Source organism: Crocodylus porosus, unplaced genomic scaffold, assembly GCF_001723895.1.
Source record: "Crocodylus porosus isolate Cpor-Errol unplaced genomic scaffold, CroPor_comp1, whole genome shotgun sequence".
Taxonomy (NCBI): Eukaryota; Metazoa; Chordata; order Crocodylia; family Crocodylidae; genus Crocodylus; species Crocodylus porosus.
The window spans coordinates 46234163-46250865 of record NW_017728907.1 but is presented as its reverse complement, the minus strand read 5'-3'; the positions used below and the strand labels follow the sequence as shown (position 1 = coordinate 46250865).

At 61.0% G+C, this 16703-nt stretch overlaps 2 protein-coding genes across 2 annotated transcripts; one reads left to right on the top strand and one right to left on the bottom strand.

The window, feature by feature from the left end:
• Positions 1–1315: 1315 nt before the first annotated feature.
• BEST4 (bestrophin 4) lies at positions 1316–6423 on the top strand. The gene is made up of 8 exons (XM_019531321.1): positions 1316–1542; positions 1833–1927; positions 3244–3477; positions 3757–4070; positions 4265–4417; positions 4836–4916; positions 5120–5274; positions 5525–6423. Exons 1-8 carry the CDS (start codon positions 1391–1393, stop codon positions 5901–5903), a joined length of 1563 nt encoding a protein of 520 aa, XP_019386866.1. The 5' UTR covers positions 1316–1390; the 3' UTR covers positions 5904–6423.
• A 2453-nt stretch (positions 6424–8876) lies between these two features.
• Positions 8877–15785, bottom strand: RPS8 (ribosomal protein S8). Its single transcript, XM_019531319.1, has 6 exons — positions 15701–15785; positions 13704–13810; positions 13323–13422; positions 11249–11424; positions 9688–9817; positions 8877–9040 (listed from the first exon to the last, which is right to left on the bottom strand). The coding sequence occupies exons 1-6, from the start codon at positions 15702–15704 to the stop codon at positions 8931–8933; spliced, it is 627 nt and encodes a 208-aa protein (XP_019386864.1). The 5' UTR covers positions 15705–15785; the 3' UTR covers positions 8877–8930.
• Positions 15786–16703: the final 918 nt, after the last annotated feature.

Below are 16703 nucleotides of genomic sequence, written 5' to 3'. Positions count from 1 at the left end.
CTGGCTGGGGGTGTGTTGTGGTGCATGTGTGTGTGCGCATTTGTGAGAGAGAGAGAATTAGGGATGTGCATGTGTGTGTTTGTGCATGAAGCAGGCTGGGAGTGTGGAAGCAGGCTCAAGGTGCGTGTGTGTGTGTGTGTGAGAGAGAGAGAGACAGAAAAGCAGAGGCATGTGTGCAGAAGAAGCAAGCTAGGGTTGTGCCACGTGTGTGTAACAGGCTGGTTGTGCAGAGAGAGAAAAGGCTGTGTGTGCATGTCTGTGCATGTACAAAGCAGGCTGGGGGTGTGCTGGGGGTGTAGCAGGCTCTGTGTGCTTGTGTGTGTGTGTATGTGTGTGAGCGAGAGAGAGAAGCAGGGGGTGTGTGTGTGCAAGAAGCAGGCGGGCATTGTGCCGTGCTGAGCACCACAAGAAATAAAGCGTGTCCCTGCCTGGTGCCGCGTGCAGGTGTCGCGGGGGGCGGCCAGCCTGGGGGCAGGGGGACCCAGGCGTCCTGGCTCGGGGCATCCCGCCTGCCCTCCGGCGTGTGGGATGGGACGGGAGTGATTTATGGCCCCGGCTGGGGCGCAGATAAGAGCTGGGCATCGATTGCCCTGGCGGGGTGGGAACGCACGGGCTATAAATCAAGGCCGCCCTGGACGGGACCAAGGGGCACGGCTGGGGGAGAGATGCGGGCCTGCGCCGGCCCTGCGGCCCCGGGGGCCGGGAGGAACCTGGGCTGGGAGGAGAGGGGGACCAGCGCTCCCCCCAGCATTTCTGCCAAATCAGCAGGGTCATCATTAGGCTCCAGAGTTGCCCCAACCCACCCAGTCCTCCCAGCGCCATCCCACAAGGCATTGCTTCCGAAGCCACTGGCGGGGGGAGGCTGGCAGGCAATCCCAGAATGCAGCGGGGGCGGCTCTCTCCCACGCTGGGCGCGAGGGGGGTGAGTCCTGCTCCGGCCCGGGGGCGATGGGCAGTGCCCGGAGGGGCCGCGGAGCAGGCAGGGGCCCCCGGGCTGGCCCGGGGTGCCCAGAGGAGCAGGCGGGTGTGGCCGGGCTGAGTTCCCTCTTCCCGGCACTGACGGCCCCCATCCATCACCCGCGGGTCAGGTTTATGGGCCCCGCGCCGGGTACTTAAGGGAAGGAGCCGGAGGCGCCGGCACTGCCCAGGCACCGGTGGGGCAGAGGGGGCCAAGCTGGTGGCACGGGGCAGGTAGGAGCCTCTCCCGTGCAGGCGTGCGGGGGCCGCGGTCTGCTGGGCGCGGGGGTCCAGAGCGGGCATCTAACGGTGCCCAGGCCGAGCGCAACCCTGGGACGGGTGACACGGGGGCGGGGAGCGTGCACGCCCGAGGCGCTGCGGGTGTGCGGGCGTGAGCCTCGGCGTGTGCCTGCCCACGTGTGCAGGTGCAGCCATGACGGTGTCGTACACGCTGGAGGTGGCGGACGCCCGCTTCGGGGGCTTCTCCAAGCTGCTGTTCCGCTGGAAGGGCAGCATCTACAAGCTGCTGTACAAGGAGCTGCTGGTCTTCGCCCTGCTCTACACCACGCTCAGCCTCGTCTACCGGTGAGCTCGAGACCCCCGGCTGCGGGGGCCAGCGGCTGCCTCCCCATCCCCGCCAGCAGCAGCGGGTTGTTACCCGAGTCGCCTGCCGGCTCCTTGCACACGTGTCTGCCTCGCATGTCTCGCACGCTTGCAGCCAGCCCGGTCGTGCAGCAGCCCTTGGAGAGGCAGAGAGCTGGCCAGGGCCCCTGGGAGGGAGGGCAGGCCCTGCTCCGGGGTGGGGGGCACGAGGGAGCTGTGCCAGCCCAGCCGTCCGGGCGAGGGCCTGATCCGGCGCCCTGGGATCCTGGCAGGCGGCTGCTGAGCGCGGAGCAGAAGCACCTGTTCACCAAGGTGGCCCAGTACTGCGACCGCTCCACGGACCTCATCCCCCTCTCCTTCGTGCTAGGTAAGGCCCCTGCCACCCCCGGGCCCCTGCACAGGCTCTTCCTCCTTGGGGGCACACAGCCGGAGAGCCCAGGAGTCCTGCACCCCACTGCGAGTCCCCCCAGCCTGCGGCCTGCCCTCCATCACCTCGGCCCCTGCCAGTGCTCCACCCCAGAGGCCTCAGCCCCTGCCTCCCAGGACAGCCGCTTGTGTCTGCATGTGCAACGAGTGCCTGTGCATGTGTGCGCGCGTGTGTCTGTGTGCTTGTATGCATGTGTGAACATGTGCGTGCATGTGTGTGCATCTGTCTGTGGGCGCGCGCATGAGCGTGTCTCTGCATGTTTGTATTTGTGTGTGTTTGTGTCTGTGCATGTCTGTGTGCATGTCTGTGTGTGAATCTGTCTGTGTATGTGTCTCTCTGCATGCTCCGGTGCACGTACCTGTGTGGGCACCTGTCGGTGCTTCTGTGTGTGCCTGTGTGCTTGTGGGTGTGAGTGTGTCTCTGCATGTTCATGTGTGGGTGTGTCCGTGAGCGTGTATGTGTGTCTGCATGGCCGTATGCGTGTCTGCGTGTGCATGTATGCATGTGTGGGAACATGTGCATGTGTGCTTGTGTGCATCTATGTGAGCGTGTCTGTGTATGTTTGTGTGTGCATGCATGTGCATCTGAGCACATGCATGTGTGTGTGTGTGCGGTGCTGTGCACTGGTCCCCGTGGGGGATGGAGGCCATGGGGCTGTAGCTGGGGGGAGCCCTGGGGAGCAGAGGGGCGCTTGGGGGGCCTGGCCCAGGCAGGGAGCGGCCTGGGGGCACCCCCGTGCTCTGCCCCTGCCCTCCCCCAGCTCTGGGAACGTGGCCACCTTATCTCTGCCGGGTGTCGAACGGCCCCCCCCCGCCTTGCCCTGCCCTGCCGGGGAAAGAGGAACTTCCCTGCCCTTTCCCAGCACCCGGGACAGGGCCCCGCCGCCCAGGCTCCCGGTGCACAAGGACCCCCTGCCCCGAGCAGCACCCGGCGGCTGCCGGAACCGGGCAGACCTGGGGGGCTGGCACATGCCCCAAAGCTATTTCAGGCCATCCAAGGACCGGCGGGCATGGGGGCGCACAGGCAGACCCAGCCCCCCGTGCCTTGTCCGTGGGGGAGCTTGTGAGCAGGCCGCGGCGCCGGAGGCCTGTCTGCACTAGGACACAGCGTGTAGCCAGCGGGGGCTTGCCCACCCCAGCCAGCAGCAGTGGCCTCAGCCCTGCTGTCCCACGAGTCCCCTCCCTGGAGCAAGGGTCCTTCCCTACCCCCTGCCGGGCACCAGCTGCCCCGGGGCTGACGGCGCCGGCCCCGGGCAGGCTTCTACGTGACGCTGATCGTGAACCGGTGGTGGGCACAGTACAGCAGCATCCCGCTGCCCGACCAGCTCATGTGCGTCATCTCCAGCACCGTGCACGGGCGGGACGAGCGGGGCCGGCTGCTGCGCCGCACGCTGGTGCGCTACGCCAACCTGTCCGCCGTGCTCATCCTGCGCTCCGTCAGCACCCGCGTGCTCAAGCGCTTCCCCACCATGGACCATGTCGTGGATGCAGGTGCGGGCAGCTGCATGCGGGGGGCTGGGGCCTGGTCACGGCTCCGTGTCTTGCGCCGGAGGGGAGTCTCCATGCCCAGGGGCCCCTCCTGTGCCACCTCCATGCCCCACCGTGCCAGGGCGCGTGCAAACCCAGCACTGGGCTTGTGCCCTGTGGTCCCTGGCTAGCTGAGCCCCCGGTCAAGGGGCACTGAGGAGCAGGGCCGGGGGGCCTGGCAGGGCCAGCAGTGAAGGGGCCAGAGCCGGGGGTGGTGCAGACCCTGGGCTCCGACCCCCGCAGGCTTCATGACGCAGGACGAGCGCAAAAAGTTCGAGAGCCTCCACTCAGACTTCAACAAGTACTGGGTGCCCTGCGTGTGGTTCACCAACCTGGCGGCCCAGGCCCGGCGCGACGGGCGTGTGCGGGACGACATCGCCCTGCGCCTGCTCCTGGATGTGAGTCGGGGCACGGGGGGCTTTGGACCCCTGCCCCCAGCTGCAGCCGCTCATGAGTGCTGCTTGCTCTCGCCCTGCCAGGAGCTGAACCTGTACCGGGCCAAGTGCAGCCTCCTCTTCCACTATGACTGGATCAGCATCCCCCTGGTGTACACCCAGGTCAGGCCCGTCCGGCACGGACCCAGGTGGCCAGGCAGCAATGCCCAGCCCAAGCTTTCCCCGGCATGGCAGAAGCAAGGGCACAATCCTGCTCCACCTGAGCTCCCTTCTGCACCGGCCCAGGGGGGATGAGCCCGGGGAGGGGTCTGGGCACCTGCCGGACCCCTCCAACGTCCTCTGTCCGGCTCGCCCAGGTGGTCACCATCGCCGTCTACTCTTTCTTCGCCTTCTGCCTCATTGGGCGACAGTTCCTGGAGCCGCTGGAGCCAGGCGCCGCATCCACCCTGGACATGTACGTGCCCCTGCCCACGCTGCTGCAGTTCTTCTTCTACGCCGGGTGGCTGAAGGTGAGCGCTGCCGGCACAGCTGGGCACAGCTGGCTTCGGCAGGGGTTGGCAGCTGCTCCACCCCTGCAGCCAGGACGGAGGGGCCCCGGGGCCTCCAGACACCTGCTGGTGCCCAGGACGGAGGGAGCCAGGGTGGCGCAGCAGAGATGAGCCGCAGCCCTGGCGTGGCCGCATCGGTCCGTGCCCAGCCGGCACTGCTGGCTTAGGCTGCGGGTCCCCCATGGGGCCAGGCTGGGCCGTTGGGGGAAGAATCGTAGCGTCCCTGAGCTGCGGGGCTGGCAGGGAGCCGTGGGGTCACATCCACTGCAAGCCCTGCCAGAGGCAGGATCAGGCCTGTCCAAACCAGACAAACCACGTGTCCGAGCTCCGGACCACGGTGCTCCCAGCCGGCTCACGGCAGGCACTGTGGCCTCCCCAGGTAGCCGAGCAGCTCATCAACCCCTTCGGGGAGGACGACGACGACTTCGAGACCAACAAGCTCATCGACAGGAACCTGCAGGTGGGACCCCCTGGCCTCCCTCCGGGGACCCTGGTGTCTGGGCTGCACCGTGGTTTTCCTGGGAGCTGGGGCCTTTCACCTTGATGCCACAGGGCCAAACCCTAACCCTAACCATCACAGCCAGGGCTATTGATTTGGGGCATCTCTGGGTGATGCCCCCCTCAGGGGTTCGTCCCTTCATGCAAGCCCCCCGCCCTGCCCAGGTGTCTCTGCTCTCCGTGGACGACATGTACCAGAACCTGCCCCCCATGGCCAAGGACAAGTACTGGGACGAGTCCACGGCGCTGCCCCCCTACACCATCGCCACAGCTGCCGAGACCCTGAAGCCCTCCTTCCTGGGCTCCACCTTCGACATGCGGTGAGGGGGCCGGGGCTGGGCGCGCCTACAGGGGTAGCAGCCCCCCCATAGCTGCTTCACACGCGCGCCCGGGTGCTGGTGCCCGGGGACGGGGCGAGAAGGCTCCAACTGCAGCCCCAGGAGCTGGGCGGGCTTGCACTGCCCTGTCCCCGGCTGGCAGCAGGGCCCGGCCTGGCTGCACCCCAGCTCCAGGCTGGCGCATGGGGTGCCGGGGCAGGCCGGCTGCAGCGTGACCCCTGCGGCCCCGCAGGATGAGCGAGGACCCGGAGCAGAGCCAGCAAGTGGAGGCCTCGCCGGCGCTGCCCCGCACGCACACGCCGCTGCTCAGCCGCTTCCTGGGCGCCGCGCCCTCGCCCGCCGTCAGCCTCAAGAACTTCGGCAAGACGGTGCGTGGGCACCAGCACCTGCTGCGGCGCTGGGGCGACAGCTCCCCGTCCCCCCGCGCCGCCCGCGGGGACGACCCCGAAGCCGTGGCCCGCATCGAAGAGGAGGAGACGGAGGACGAGGGCAGCCAGACCAACGTGTCCCCTGCCCCCTGCGCCCGGGGACCCAACCTCCTGGAGCCCCCCGAGATCCGGGTGGAGCTCGTCCCTGAAGACAGCTCCAGCCCCGACCCCTCGGCAGCCTAGAGCGGAGGCCTGGGACCCCCTCCGGCCCCCAGCCTGGGCCCGAGCGAGACCGAAGCACGTGCCTGGCTCCCAGCGCAGCCGGGCATCGAATTCCACATACAACCCTGCCCGGGGCTGCCGTGCTCGGGGACACGCTCATCTCCGAGGGGGCTACGCATTAGCCAGATACCGGTCACAGGCCCGGGCCTGCAGGGGACCAGGCGGCAAAGCAAGGGGCACAGAAATGTCCCGCGGGGGGTGCAGGCCGTGGCTCCCTCCGTTGCTGGTTAAAGGTGCGATGCTCGGGGCACTGTCTGCGTTAAACGGACCCAGGTCAGAGTTGCCCTGAGCGGTCAGCAAGGCCCTGGATTAGCCACACTCCTCCGCAGCCCCCACTGCTCTGTGCCCCCTACTAGACTCTACCCTCTGCTTTGTCGCCCTTGCAACTAATTTCCAATAAAGGCCTGGGGACAGGGCACTGGTGTGGGGCACGAGTGAACCGGGAACAGAAACCAGAACGTCGCTTGTGCCGCCGGGACTAGGTGCAGGCTCCCAGGTGCTCTGCAGGCTTCTCTGCAGCCCAGCAAGGCGCCAGCCCCCCTTTCACTTACATCACATATCTGATTTGCAAGGGGAGCTGCGGGCACAACACAGGCTGTGCTTTGACGCCAACCGTTAGGTCAGGGAAGATTCAGGGCAGACTGGGATACCATCACCAGTCTAATCAGGGCAGCATGCAACATCCAGGAGCCTAGCTGCTCCTATATACAACAGATGGGGTTTTGCAAATGTGGTAAAAGCTCCAAGGCCGTGTTGGCTTATCCATTTAACACACTTGTGGCTGGCCAGATAAAACACTTCCCCTACATCCAGGCAAAGGCGTCACAGGCAGAGCTGCATGGGGATTTATGGTGCTGTATCAGGCTGTGCTAGTAATGGCACACGGCTGGTTCCCACGGTGTGGGTGACAGCACATGCATGGCATGAGCCTGGGAAAGCTGTGTACCCTGCAGTGCTGCTGGCATCCCCACACCCCTGCCCTAGTCCTGGTAACAGAACATTTTAAAGCACTTTGGAGGTCATGCACTTCGCTCTCTTCTCCACTGGGCTGGACAAGCGTCCAGAGCATGCATATGCATGCGTCCACACACACATACACCTGGCGCTGGTTCAAGGTGGGCACACACCTGTATTTATTCAAGGAAAAATGAAGTCAGTGTGGCTCATCTTCTCCACGTCATTGGGGGTGGGAAAGAAATCATGCCCTGTGGCATCTCCACTGTGTGCCTGGCTTGGCCTCACTGCGCCCCATCTAGGCTCCAGGCCCCAGCACTCTCTGGGCCCCGAAACATGGCAGCAGGGGAGCAGCAATTAGTGCTGCCTCCACTGTCAAGTTTCCAGAGCTGTGGGGAGCTGGGTGGGCTGGATGACAAAGCTCTGGAGGCTGGGGGTGAAGCACCCCAGCTGTAACTGGCTTCACAACGGGTACAGTGGTTTCAGAACCACAGGGCTCCGTCTCATGCACTCACTTGGCAGTCCCACCCTGCTAGCCCCATTTCAGAGGGTGGGGGGAGAAGGCAGGTGTCCGTGGCTGCAGCGTGGTTAGTCTCAACCAGCCCCTTTTAAAATGCTTTTCTAGGGCTTGACCCTGCTGGGACTGCAGTATGGAGGGAGAGGAGGGTTAGGAGAACACCCCTCATGCATACAGGGCAGTGCAGCCAGAGGTGTGGGGAAAGGCCTGGCAGGGGCTATGCTATTTTCCCTTCAAAGCCCAGTCACTGGCATCACAACTAGGCAGCGTGCTCCATCCAGCCCCAGGCTGCATGCAGAGGAACCAGGACTTTCCTAACCACACTTAGCAGCAGTTGGGGACAAACAGCTCTCAGCAGTGGAAGAGCATGGGGCCTTCAAGACTCAGCTGCAGCAGGGCAGAGGCAGCAGTGTTTCAGCTAAATAGAAAAAAGCACTGCCACCAGTTTCTCCCAGGCACGTGCAGGGGGGTAGCCCAGCCGGGCACACAGTCGTCAGGCTGCAGGAGCCACGAGGGAGTATCTGAAAGGGAGCATCTTCTTGCAGGTACAGAAAAAAGCTTCCCGAGACTGCGTCTAAGCTGGAGCTGCTCTAGAAGCAGGTCAGCACCTTCTCCTGCTAACAGCCAGGCAGGGATTCTTCCACAGCAGCGCTGCAGCCTGGAGTAGTGCTAGGAGATGGAGGTTTGTACCCACCCTTCGAAAGGGACAGAGCCACCAGAGGCCCAGCCCTTCTGCTAGGTGGGAGTTCATCTCGCACTGGAATGAGACTTGGGAGGCCAAGGAGAGACCAACCAGTCACTTGACAGTGCAGGCAGCAGCAGGGCCTTGCAAAGTAAGCAGGAACCAACTAACCCAACCACGTGAACACCGCAGCTGCTGCAAATTATTAGGTGTGCGCATCTTGGACAGAGTAGGGCAGCAGCAAGCCACAGAAAGCAGCATGCCACTCATCTCCTTACCACTTGTGGCAGTAAAGGCTGCCTAGCCCTGTGGAAGGAGCCGCCAGGCCGTCTGCTCCCCTGCTGCAGAGCTGAAGCTGTTTAGTGCACAGGTTCACTTTCCTCCACTTGCCCACAGCTTTGTGCACATTCAAAATGCTCAGCCCAACCCCACGTCCTCCAGAGACTCTTCCGTGGCCCAGACTAGTCCTGGGCTAGGAGCTCTGGGCCACCTGCAGCTCCCCAGTGCTGGCTTCCACAGGAGAGCACCGAGCCAGACACGCCAGGGGTCTGTTGCGGGCTAGCTGTGCCCACACCCCACCAGTGCCACCTGCTGCGTGGCCAATGTCAGTGCGTACCGAAGCTGTGAAACAACTGCACTGACACCAGCTGGAAGACCCAGGAGGGAGGGGACACGTCTAAAAGCACCAACAGTTCAGTGTTTCCCTGAGCCCTGCCCTTTCCCGCAAAGGGCTGATGGGAGACGGGGACTTGTACCGCGTCCCAACAAAGCACAGGGCCGCTTACAAGAGGACTCGGGGTGCTTTTATTCCATCTCTCCAGTCAGTATTTGACATCTATTTGCCTTTCCTGGCCTTGATCTTCCTCAGGTAGAACTCCAGCTCCTTGCCTTCCAGAATATAGCCATCCGCCCGGCCACACTGTCCCGGTCTGGAGGCGATGCAGGCTGCAACGAGAAGGCAGGCAATAGGCGGGGGAAGCATACATCCACCCCTTGCCCAGATGTGGGCCACCTGACGCACAGAGCAGCAACGGGCACTGAAGGCTTCAACAGGCAGCACTCTAGGATCACGTGTGAATCTACTCCCCTGCCAATAGGTGCTCTGATGGGAACGCGGCATAGGGAGATTCCCTGCTGAGGTCGTCCTCAGATTATCATTGTCATCGCTCGAGCTCAGCAGCAGAACTGGATAAAGCTCTCGTCACTGGAAGACCTCAGCACCAAGCCCCCAGGCAGAGGCAGCTGGTGAGTGGAAGAGACTCCGGTTCATTCCTGCAGCCCTGGCAAAACCCAGAGGTCTGTCTGCTGCTTGCTAAGCTCCGACTGGCCTGTAAGGACTCAGCCCAGGCTGGCATGATCAGGTCTTCATGGGAGGTCTCTCCCCTCCCTCCAGGGCCCTCTGACAGGTTAGAGCCCAGGCCTGGCAAGCGTTGGCAACACCCATTAAACATGGACTGCACAGATGCAGCCCTGTCCCCCATCCCCACAACTACCCAAGTCCCTCACTCCAGCTGAGCCAGACAAAAAACTCACGAACAAGCAATAAGGAAAAAATCTAAACTTTGACTCCCTTCTTTCCCCTGGGCACTCACCGAGCAGCTTGCCCTGTTGAAACTGCTCCTCGAGGAGGGTGCTGATCTTGGCATTCTTTTTCCGTTCATCATATTTCTTCTGGATCTTCTTGGAGCGCTTCTTGTTCAGGATCTCCTCCTCCTCGGGCGTCTGCAACAAGGCCACCAAAGGACTGAGGATGGGCTACACTAAGCCCCAGCTGTCCTCCTTCCCGTGCTCCTCTGCTCACACCTCCCTTGTCATCTCACAGCAGCTTTTCAAAGGATGGCGGTACCCATGGGTGCCACAGCACCCTGGTTAAGAATCCCTGGTCTAATGCCTGGGCTGTGCCCTCCTGCTGACCCAGAGGGATCCTAGCTAGCAGATTTGTCTGGGATGGTTTGGATAGAGCTGATCCCATCCCAGGCAGGGCATATGACCTCTGCAGATACCTTCCAGCCCCACTTCTCTAAGAGCCCAAGTCTCTACTTCACAGGCAGCAGTACGCATTCAGCATGCAACTGTCAGATACACTCATGCTAGAAAGTGCAAGGATACAACATTTCATCAGTAACTTGTGGTGCACTGCTAGTGCCAGCTGGCAAACCTGGGAGAATACGCTACAGAGGTGTTCACAGCCATACAAGCAACAGTGTGGAAAGGCCTGTTTCCATCCACTCCTGCCTTGTCACATACTAGATGCATGCAACCAACCAACCACAGGGCTCTGCTAAAGCATTGTTGCTCTGACAAGGCAGTTAACAGGTAAGAAAAAGTGGCTTTTTGGCTATCTTTTATTGGGCCAACTGCAGAGGTAAGAGAGACATCAGACAAGCTTCTGGGTACGAAAAGCACCACGTCCCAGAAAGCTTGCCTGACAGCTCTCCAAACTAGACAGCTGGTCCAGTGAAAGACATCCTCAAGCCACCCCCTTCTTCTAGCTGTTCCAGTTACTCAACAGGTCCCCGAGGATATGCCCTAATGGAAACTGAGTTACCTCCTGCCCTATAAACAAGTAGACCCATAGTTCCCCATGTACTCTGGATCCATCTGGCAATCAACAGTCCAAACTCTCTTCCCAGAGACAAACCCTGCATGTAGGACCCAGGGCTTAGATTCTCAAAGGTATCTCAACATCAAGCAACCAGTGAACCCCAGGCAAGCTGAGCACACAAATACCTTCAAAGGACCAGAACCAAGTGCCTAAAACTGAAGCAACCACCCAAGGGAATGTGCTTGTGGCACCTGCTGCTCCCAGGTGCGAGGACCTGCCCCACTGTCTGCCAGGTCTTCTTCAGCTTTGTAAGTTGTCATCGCTGTCCCTTCAGCAGCAGAACTGGACAAAGTTATCATCATCAGGAGACCCGACAGCACAGGGGCAGGCCCCTCACAAAGCCCAGCCCATCAGGGACGAGTACTGCGCTTCATGAAAGAGCATGGCTTTGGCAGGCCCCTCTCAAACTCCCGAGGACAACCAACCAAGGGCACTTCTGACTAAAGGTTTTTCACTAGCAGCTGGCAAGGCAGGAACCCTGTGCTAGCTCCCAACAAGGGGCCCAAGTCAGTCAGCCCCTGGCACGAGCTCCCCACCCCAATACATACCAGCTTGGCACCCTTCTTGCGGCCCAGGGGCAAGGCGTAGTGAGCTTCATACCACTGCCGGTACGGGGTGCTGTCAATGAGAACGATGCAGTTCTTCACCAGGGTCTTGGTCCGGACCAGCTCATTGTTGGAGGCGTTGTAGACCACGTCGATGATTCTGGTCTTGCGGGTGCAGCCTTTCAAAAGAGGGAGCTCATTAGAATCCAGAGCAAATAAGGACAGCAAAGCCCCATTAGCACCCAGCAGGCTGCCTACTACCCCCAATGCTGAACCTCCATGGGCCCTACAGCTCGGCAGTTTATACTTGGTCACCCTGGGGTGATTTCTAACGAGGAGGGTAATGAAGCACTGGACCAGGTTACCCAGAGAGGTGGTGGAACCTCCCATCCTCGGAAGTTTTTAAGGCCTGGGTAGACAAAGCCTTGTCTGGGATGATGTAGTTGGGGCTGGTCCTGCTTGGAACAGGGGTTGGACCAGATGTGACCTCCTGAGCTCCCTTCCAACCCTCTTTTTCTGTGGTTCTATGAACTCAAAAGAGTTTGTGCTTTATAAAAAGAGCAAGCTAAATCCCAGAAGGGTCTCAAGTAGCAGCCTCTATCATCCAATCTCATGTATGGCCATTCTGATGTGGAAGTCTTTTCAAACCCTTGTCCGGGGCAGGTTTAAACTGGGCTGATCCTTGAGCTGGGGGCTAGACTAAATGTGACCTCCCTAAGGACCTGCTTTTCTACAGTTCAACAAAGAAAGGCAAGGGCAGGTTTAGAAAGGGGGAGCCCAGTCTTGCAATTGCTTCCTGCCAGAAACAACTCAATCCCCCTACAGAAAACAGGGCTAGCTAAGCAGCTACAACTGTTCTTCCTGCACAAATAACCCAGGCCTAGGTAGCCATGGGATGGGGACAGGTCTGACTTCCCATCCTCCACGAGCTTCTAGAAAGCAGAAGTTGCTCAGCAGTGGGGCAAAACCTCCACCAGCCTCAGCAACTTGAGCTGGCAGAAGAGCAACTGGCCAGGCCTGGAAACTAAGCCCCATTTATGCCTCACGGGCAGCAGTGAGGGAGGCCATTTGCACACTCCTTCCCCTCTGCATGTCTCACCCATCCCGCAGCCCCTTCCCTTAGTGCTGTGCTCAGTGGGAAAGACAGGAAGGGGTGGTGGGTGTCACTGCACAGACACCCCTGGAGACACCAACCAGCCTTCTTTCACTTACTGCCAGCCTGCGCTGAGCTCTCTCTCTCTCATCTCACAGGAGCACCAGAGGCCTTAGCCAGCCCCAAGGATCCCCAGACCCATACAAGGACAGTCGGAGCCCAACACTGATGTCCGCAGACAAATTGGTGATCTGCAAGGTCCCTTCCAGCCCTTAACTATAAGACCGTGAATGAGCTCTGCCAGCCCACCCCCTTCACACACCCCTCCCTGCCTACCCCACCGTTCTTCAGATCCCATCACACTTTTCACCAAGATTCCTTCCCTGCTTCCTGCTCTCTTCTGAGCTGCTCTGCCCTGCTTTCAGGCCTGCAAATACTTCCGGGGTGGGGGGGTTAAGGAGTTTGAGATGCATCCTCCAGCACCTCTAAACCAATGACACTGGATGATGTGGAAGATCTTGAACAGATGATAGACTGCTCTAGAGATACCCAGTTCAATGCTCTCTGCCTCTCTAAATCACCTATTTCTGCCACTGTCTGTAGAAAGAAACTGGGCCGACTAGCCACTGGTCTTACCCAGTCTGGCCCTGCTGATGTTCCTATAAATGGATTCGACACAGCCAAGTGATCTGGTCTGAAGGGAAGCCCCCCGTGCTAACAGGCTCCTCTCTGCCCCCCCTCCCCGGGCGTCCGTGAGCAACGTGCTCAGTGTAACTATGACACTCCAGTCATCGCAAGCTTCCTGGAGGCATCAGCGCCTCCTCCAAAGCCCACTTAAGGTCAAAGCTCTCATCATTCTTCACGTACCACAGAGCCCCCCTGGCAGACCCTCTACTCTGTGCCATGCTCAGAGCCCAACACAGCAAGGAAAAGCCCAGCTGCTTCGAAACTGCACTAGATGCCCCTCGGCCGGCTTGCACTCACATTCGGATCCCCAGGAGAAGTTGCCAACATCCAGCCGCAGAGCACGGTACTTCTTGTTCCCACCGCGAACCCTCACGGTGTGAATTCGGCGTGGGCCAATCTGTGGAGAGAGAAACGGTGCTTGCTTCTGAGAGGCTGGACGGGACGGGACCGGACCCAGGCACCCAGCTCCAGGAGCCTGGCAGCGTGGTCAGTGTAACTATGACAACCCCTAGCATTGGCTGGTGCTGCGTGAGGGACCAGAACGGTCCCAAGCGCCAGCCTAAGGCCAAGCTCTCATCACTCCACTTGCCTCTACCCCTCTCTGGCAGGATGCAGGTGCCCCACGGGCATAAGAGACGCTGGGGGCGGGGAGATGGACGCCTGCAGCATGAGGCCCACCTTGGTGTTGGCTGGCGGTCGCCCCAGCTCATACTTCCTCTTCTTGTGGTAGGGCTTCCTCTTCCCACCGGTCTTGCGGCGCTTGTGCCAGTTGTCCCTGGAGATACCTGTAGAGAAGGAGCAAGGGGTGGGGGGCATCAGTGGTGAGGCGGGGGGCAGGTCAGGGGGCTGGGAGCGGGGAAAAAGCTCCAAGCTCTCAGCTCTCCAAGGTTGGTCTCCGCATGGCGCACTCAGACTCATGCAGCACTGAAAGAAGCTTCATCATGGAGGCTTGGAGCCAGGTGGGACCTTGGCACCATACTTGCTGCAGGGCAGGGGCTCCCTGCCCCCCCCCCCCCCCCCCAGGGGGGTCAGGGTCCCCTACACAGAGAGGGGAAGGTCAGGGATCCAAGGTCCCTCCACCAACCTGGGGAGGGAACAGGGGGTGCATGGCCCCCTGCACACAAAGGGGAAAGGTCAGGGGTCCACATTCCCACCAGCCTGGGGATGGGCCAAGGACCAGGGGTCAAGGCCCACACAGCATGGTGGGGGGGGTACAGTGTGCCCTGCACAGGGGTGTAAAAGGTCAGGGGCCATGCACCCCGCCCACCCCCGTTTGGAGGAGGACTGGGAGTCCACAGTCCAGGGAAGAGGAGAATGGGGTCTCACCCCATTCTCATTAAGAAACTGGGGGGCTGTGGTGTTGACACCCACAGTCAAATGGGTCACCAACTGGCTGGAGGGCCGCACCCAGAGGGCGGTGGTGGACGGGGCATGTTCGACCCGGAGGGACGTGGGCAGTGGGGTCCCCCAGGGCTCGGTCCTCGGGCCCGCGCTGCTCAACATCTTCATCAGTGACTTGGACGAGGGGGTAAAAAGCACCTGTTCAAATCTGCTGATGAAACTAAGATGTGGGGGGATGTGGGCATGCTAGACAGGAGGAACAGGCTCCAATTAGACCTAGACAGGTTACAGGGTTAGGCAGAACAGGATGGGACTCAACACCGACAAGTGCAAGGTGCTGCACCTGGGGAGGAAGAACTAGCACCATACCTATAGACTGGGGAACTCCCTTCTCATCAGTGTCAGCATGGAGGCAGAAAGGGATCTGGGGGTCATCACTGATGCCAAGATGAACACGGGCCGGCAGTGTGGGGACGCGGTCAGGAAGGCCAACCGCACCTTGTCCTGCATCCACAGATGCATCTCGAGCAGGTCCAGGGAGGTGATCCTCCCCCTCTATGCGGCACTGGTCAGGCCACAGCTGGAGGACTGCGTCCAGTTCTGGGCACCGCACTTCAGGAGGGACGTGGGCAGCATGGAGGGTCCAGAGGAGGCCACTCCCATGGTCAGGGGGCAGCAGGGCAGGCCCCACGAGGAGAGGCGACAGGACCTGAACCTGTTCAGCCTCCACAAGAGAAGGCTGAGGGGGATCTAGTGGCCTGTTACAAACTAGTCGGGGGGACCAGCAGGCATTGGGGGAGTCCCTGTCCCCCGGGCACGGCCAGGAGTGACCAGGAATAACGGTCACAAGCTGGCAGAGGGGAGATTCAGGCTAGATATCAGAAGGCGCGACTTCATGGTCAGGGCGGCTAGGGTCTGGAACCAACTTCCAGGAGAAGTGGCGCAGGCTCCTACCCTGGGGGGCTTTAAGAGGAGGCTGGACGAACACCTTGCTGGGGTCGTTTGACCCCAGTGCTCTTTCCTGCCAGGGCGGGGGGTCGGACTCGATGATCCGCTCAGGTCCCCTCCGACCCTAGAAACTGTGAAACGGGGTGAGGGGGTGGGGGTGCAGGATGCCCTGCACAGAGGGAAAGGTCAGGGGTCACGGGCCTCCCTAGGCGGGGGAGGGGCAGGGCGGCCCGCGCTCCATCCCGCCCCCATCCAGCGCGGCCCCACGCAATGGCGGCGTCCCCGGGTCCCCCCCACCACTCCTTTGCCGCCCCGCCCGACCCAGCGCCCCAAGCCTCGGCCCCGCGGGTAGATGAGGGCGGATGGCGGAGCGCAGCCCCACTCACCCATCCTGCGGCGCCCGCAGCAAAGAGGAGGCCGCAAGGGCTCACGGGGCGGTTTGTGGGGCGGAAGTCTCGCGAGAGGCGCCTTTCGTGGCCGTCATCACGTGGCGACTCGGACTTGGAGGAAGGTGCGTCACATGGCTGCGCGGGGGGGGGATGTAATCTCAGGGCGATTGGGCCTTGTGGCGCGCCAGGGAAGCACGTGGGCGCTTGCACGTGGGCCCGGGCCCTGCCGCTGGGTCACGTCCAGTCCAAGCCTTGTCCGTACGATTAAGAGAGATGCGGTACTTGTAGATAGAGGGAAGAAATGTTTCTGGTTGTTGTGACGGATCTCGTGTTTTTAAGTGTATCTGTTTATTAATTTAAAAAAAAATCATTCTTTTCCAAACTGCCCAGACCTCCGAGCCATGGGACAGCCTCAGGCATCACCCGTGCCCCCGGGATACAGGCGGGCCGCAGCCGCCAGTGCCTGCTGCTGCAAAGGGCGTCCTGGGCGCTGCAGAGCAAAGGAGGACCAATCTGATGGGGGAAATTACTTCAAGGCCCCAAATCTGGCATTGCTCCGACCTAGAGTGGAAGGGCAAGACCCTCTTAAGTCCTCTGGTTTGGTCCCAGCAGGAGCCTGGGCACAGCCCAGTGACACCTTGCACATACCAGTAATTCCTACCAAGAGCTGTGGGCAAAATCTGCAGAGCGTGAGCTGTTTGTCCTCCTGCCTTTCTCCTCCTCAGGGTTGGCTTTAGTGTCAGAACCGGCAGCGCTAGAGTCAGACTCCATGAGGTGTAACTGACTGTCCTGCATTCAAAAGTTGTTCTAACTTTATCTCAACTACATGTTTTTTTACAGAACGTTTTTCGTGTTCCAAACCAAATCAGACGAATCAATTCCAAATCCATGACGCATGAGTCATTCAAGAACCATACGTGGCCGTACTACCGGCACCCCCAGTTGGGGCTTCAGATGTTTCCAAATCCTTCGGCAGGCATCCTATGTGCAGGCCCAAGCC

Bases quoted from the DNA above. Each gene is read 5' to 3' on its own strand.
- BEST4 (XM_019531321.1), top strand. From the start codon at position 1,391: ATGACGGTGTCGTACACGCTGGAGGTGGCGGACGCCCGCTTCGGGGGC. The intron at 1,928-3,243 runs GTAAGGCCCCTG...GGCCCCGGGCAG, and splicing joins CCCCCTCTCCTTCGTGCTAG to GCTTCTACGTGACGCTGATC. The intron at 4,418-4,835 runs GTGAGCGCTGCC...TGGCCTCCCCAG, and splicing joins TCTACGCCGGGTGGCTGAAG to GTAGCCGAGCAGCTCATCAA.
- RPS8 (XM_019531319.1), bottom strand. The intron at 13,423-13,703 runs GTGGGCCTCATG...CTCTCTCCACAG, and splicing joins GACCGCCAGCCAACACCAAG to ATTGGCCCACGCCGAATTCA. The intron at 9,818-11,248 runs GTATGTATTGGG...GCCTTGTTGCAG, and splicing joins GCAAGAAGGGTGCCAAGCTG to ACGCCCGAGGAGGAGGAGAT.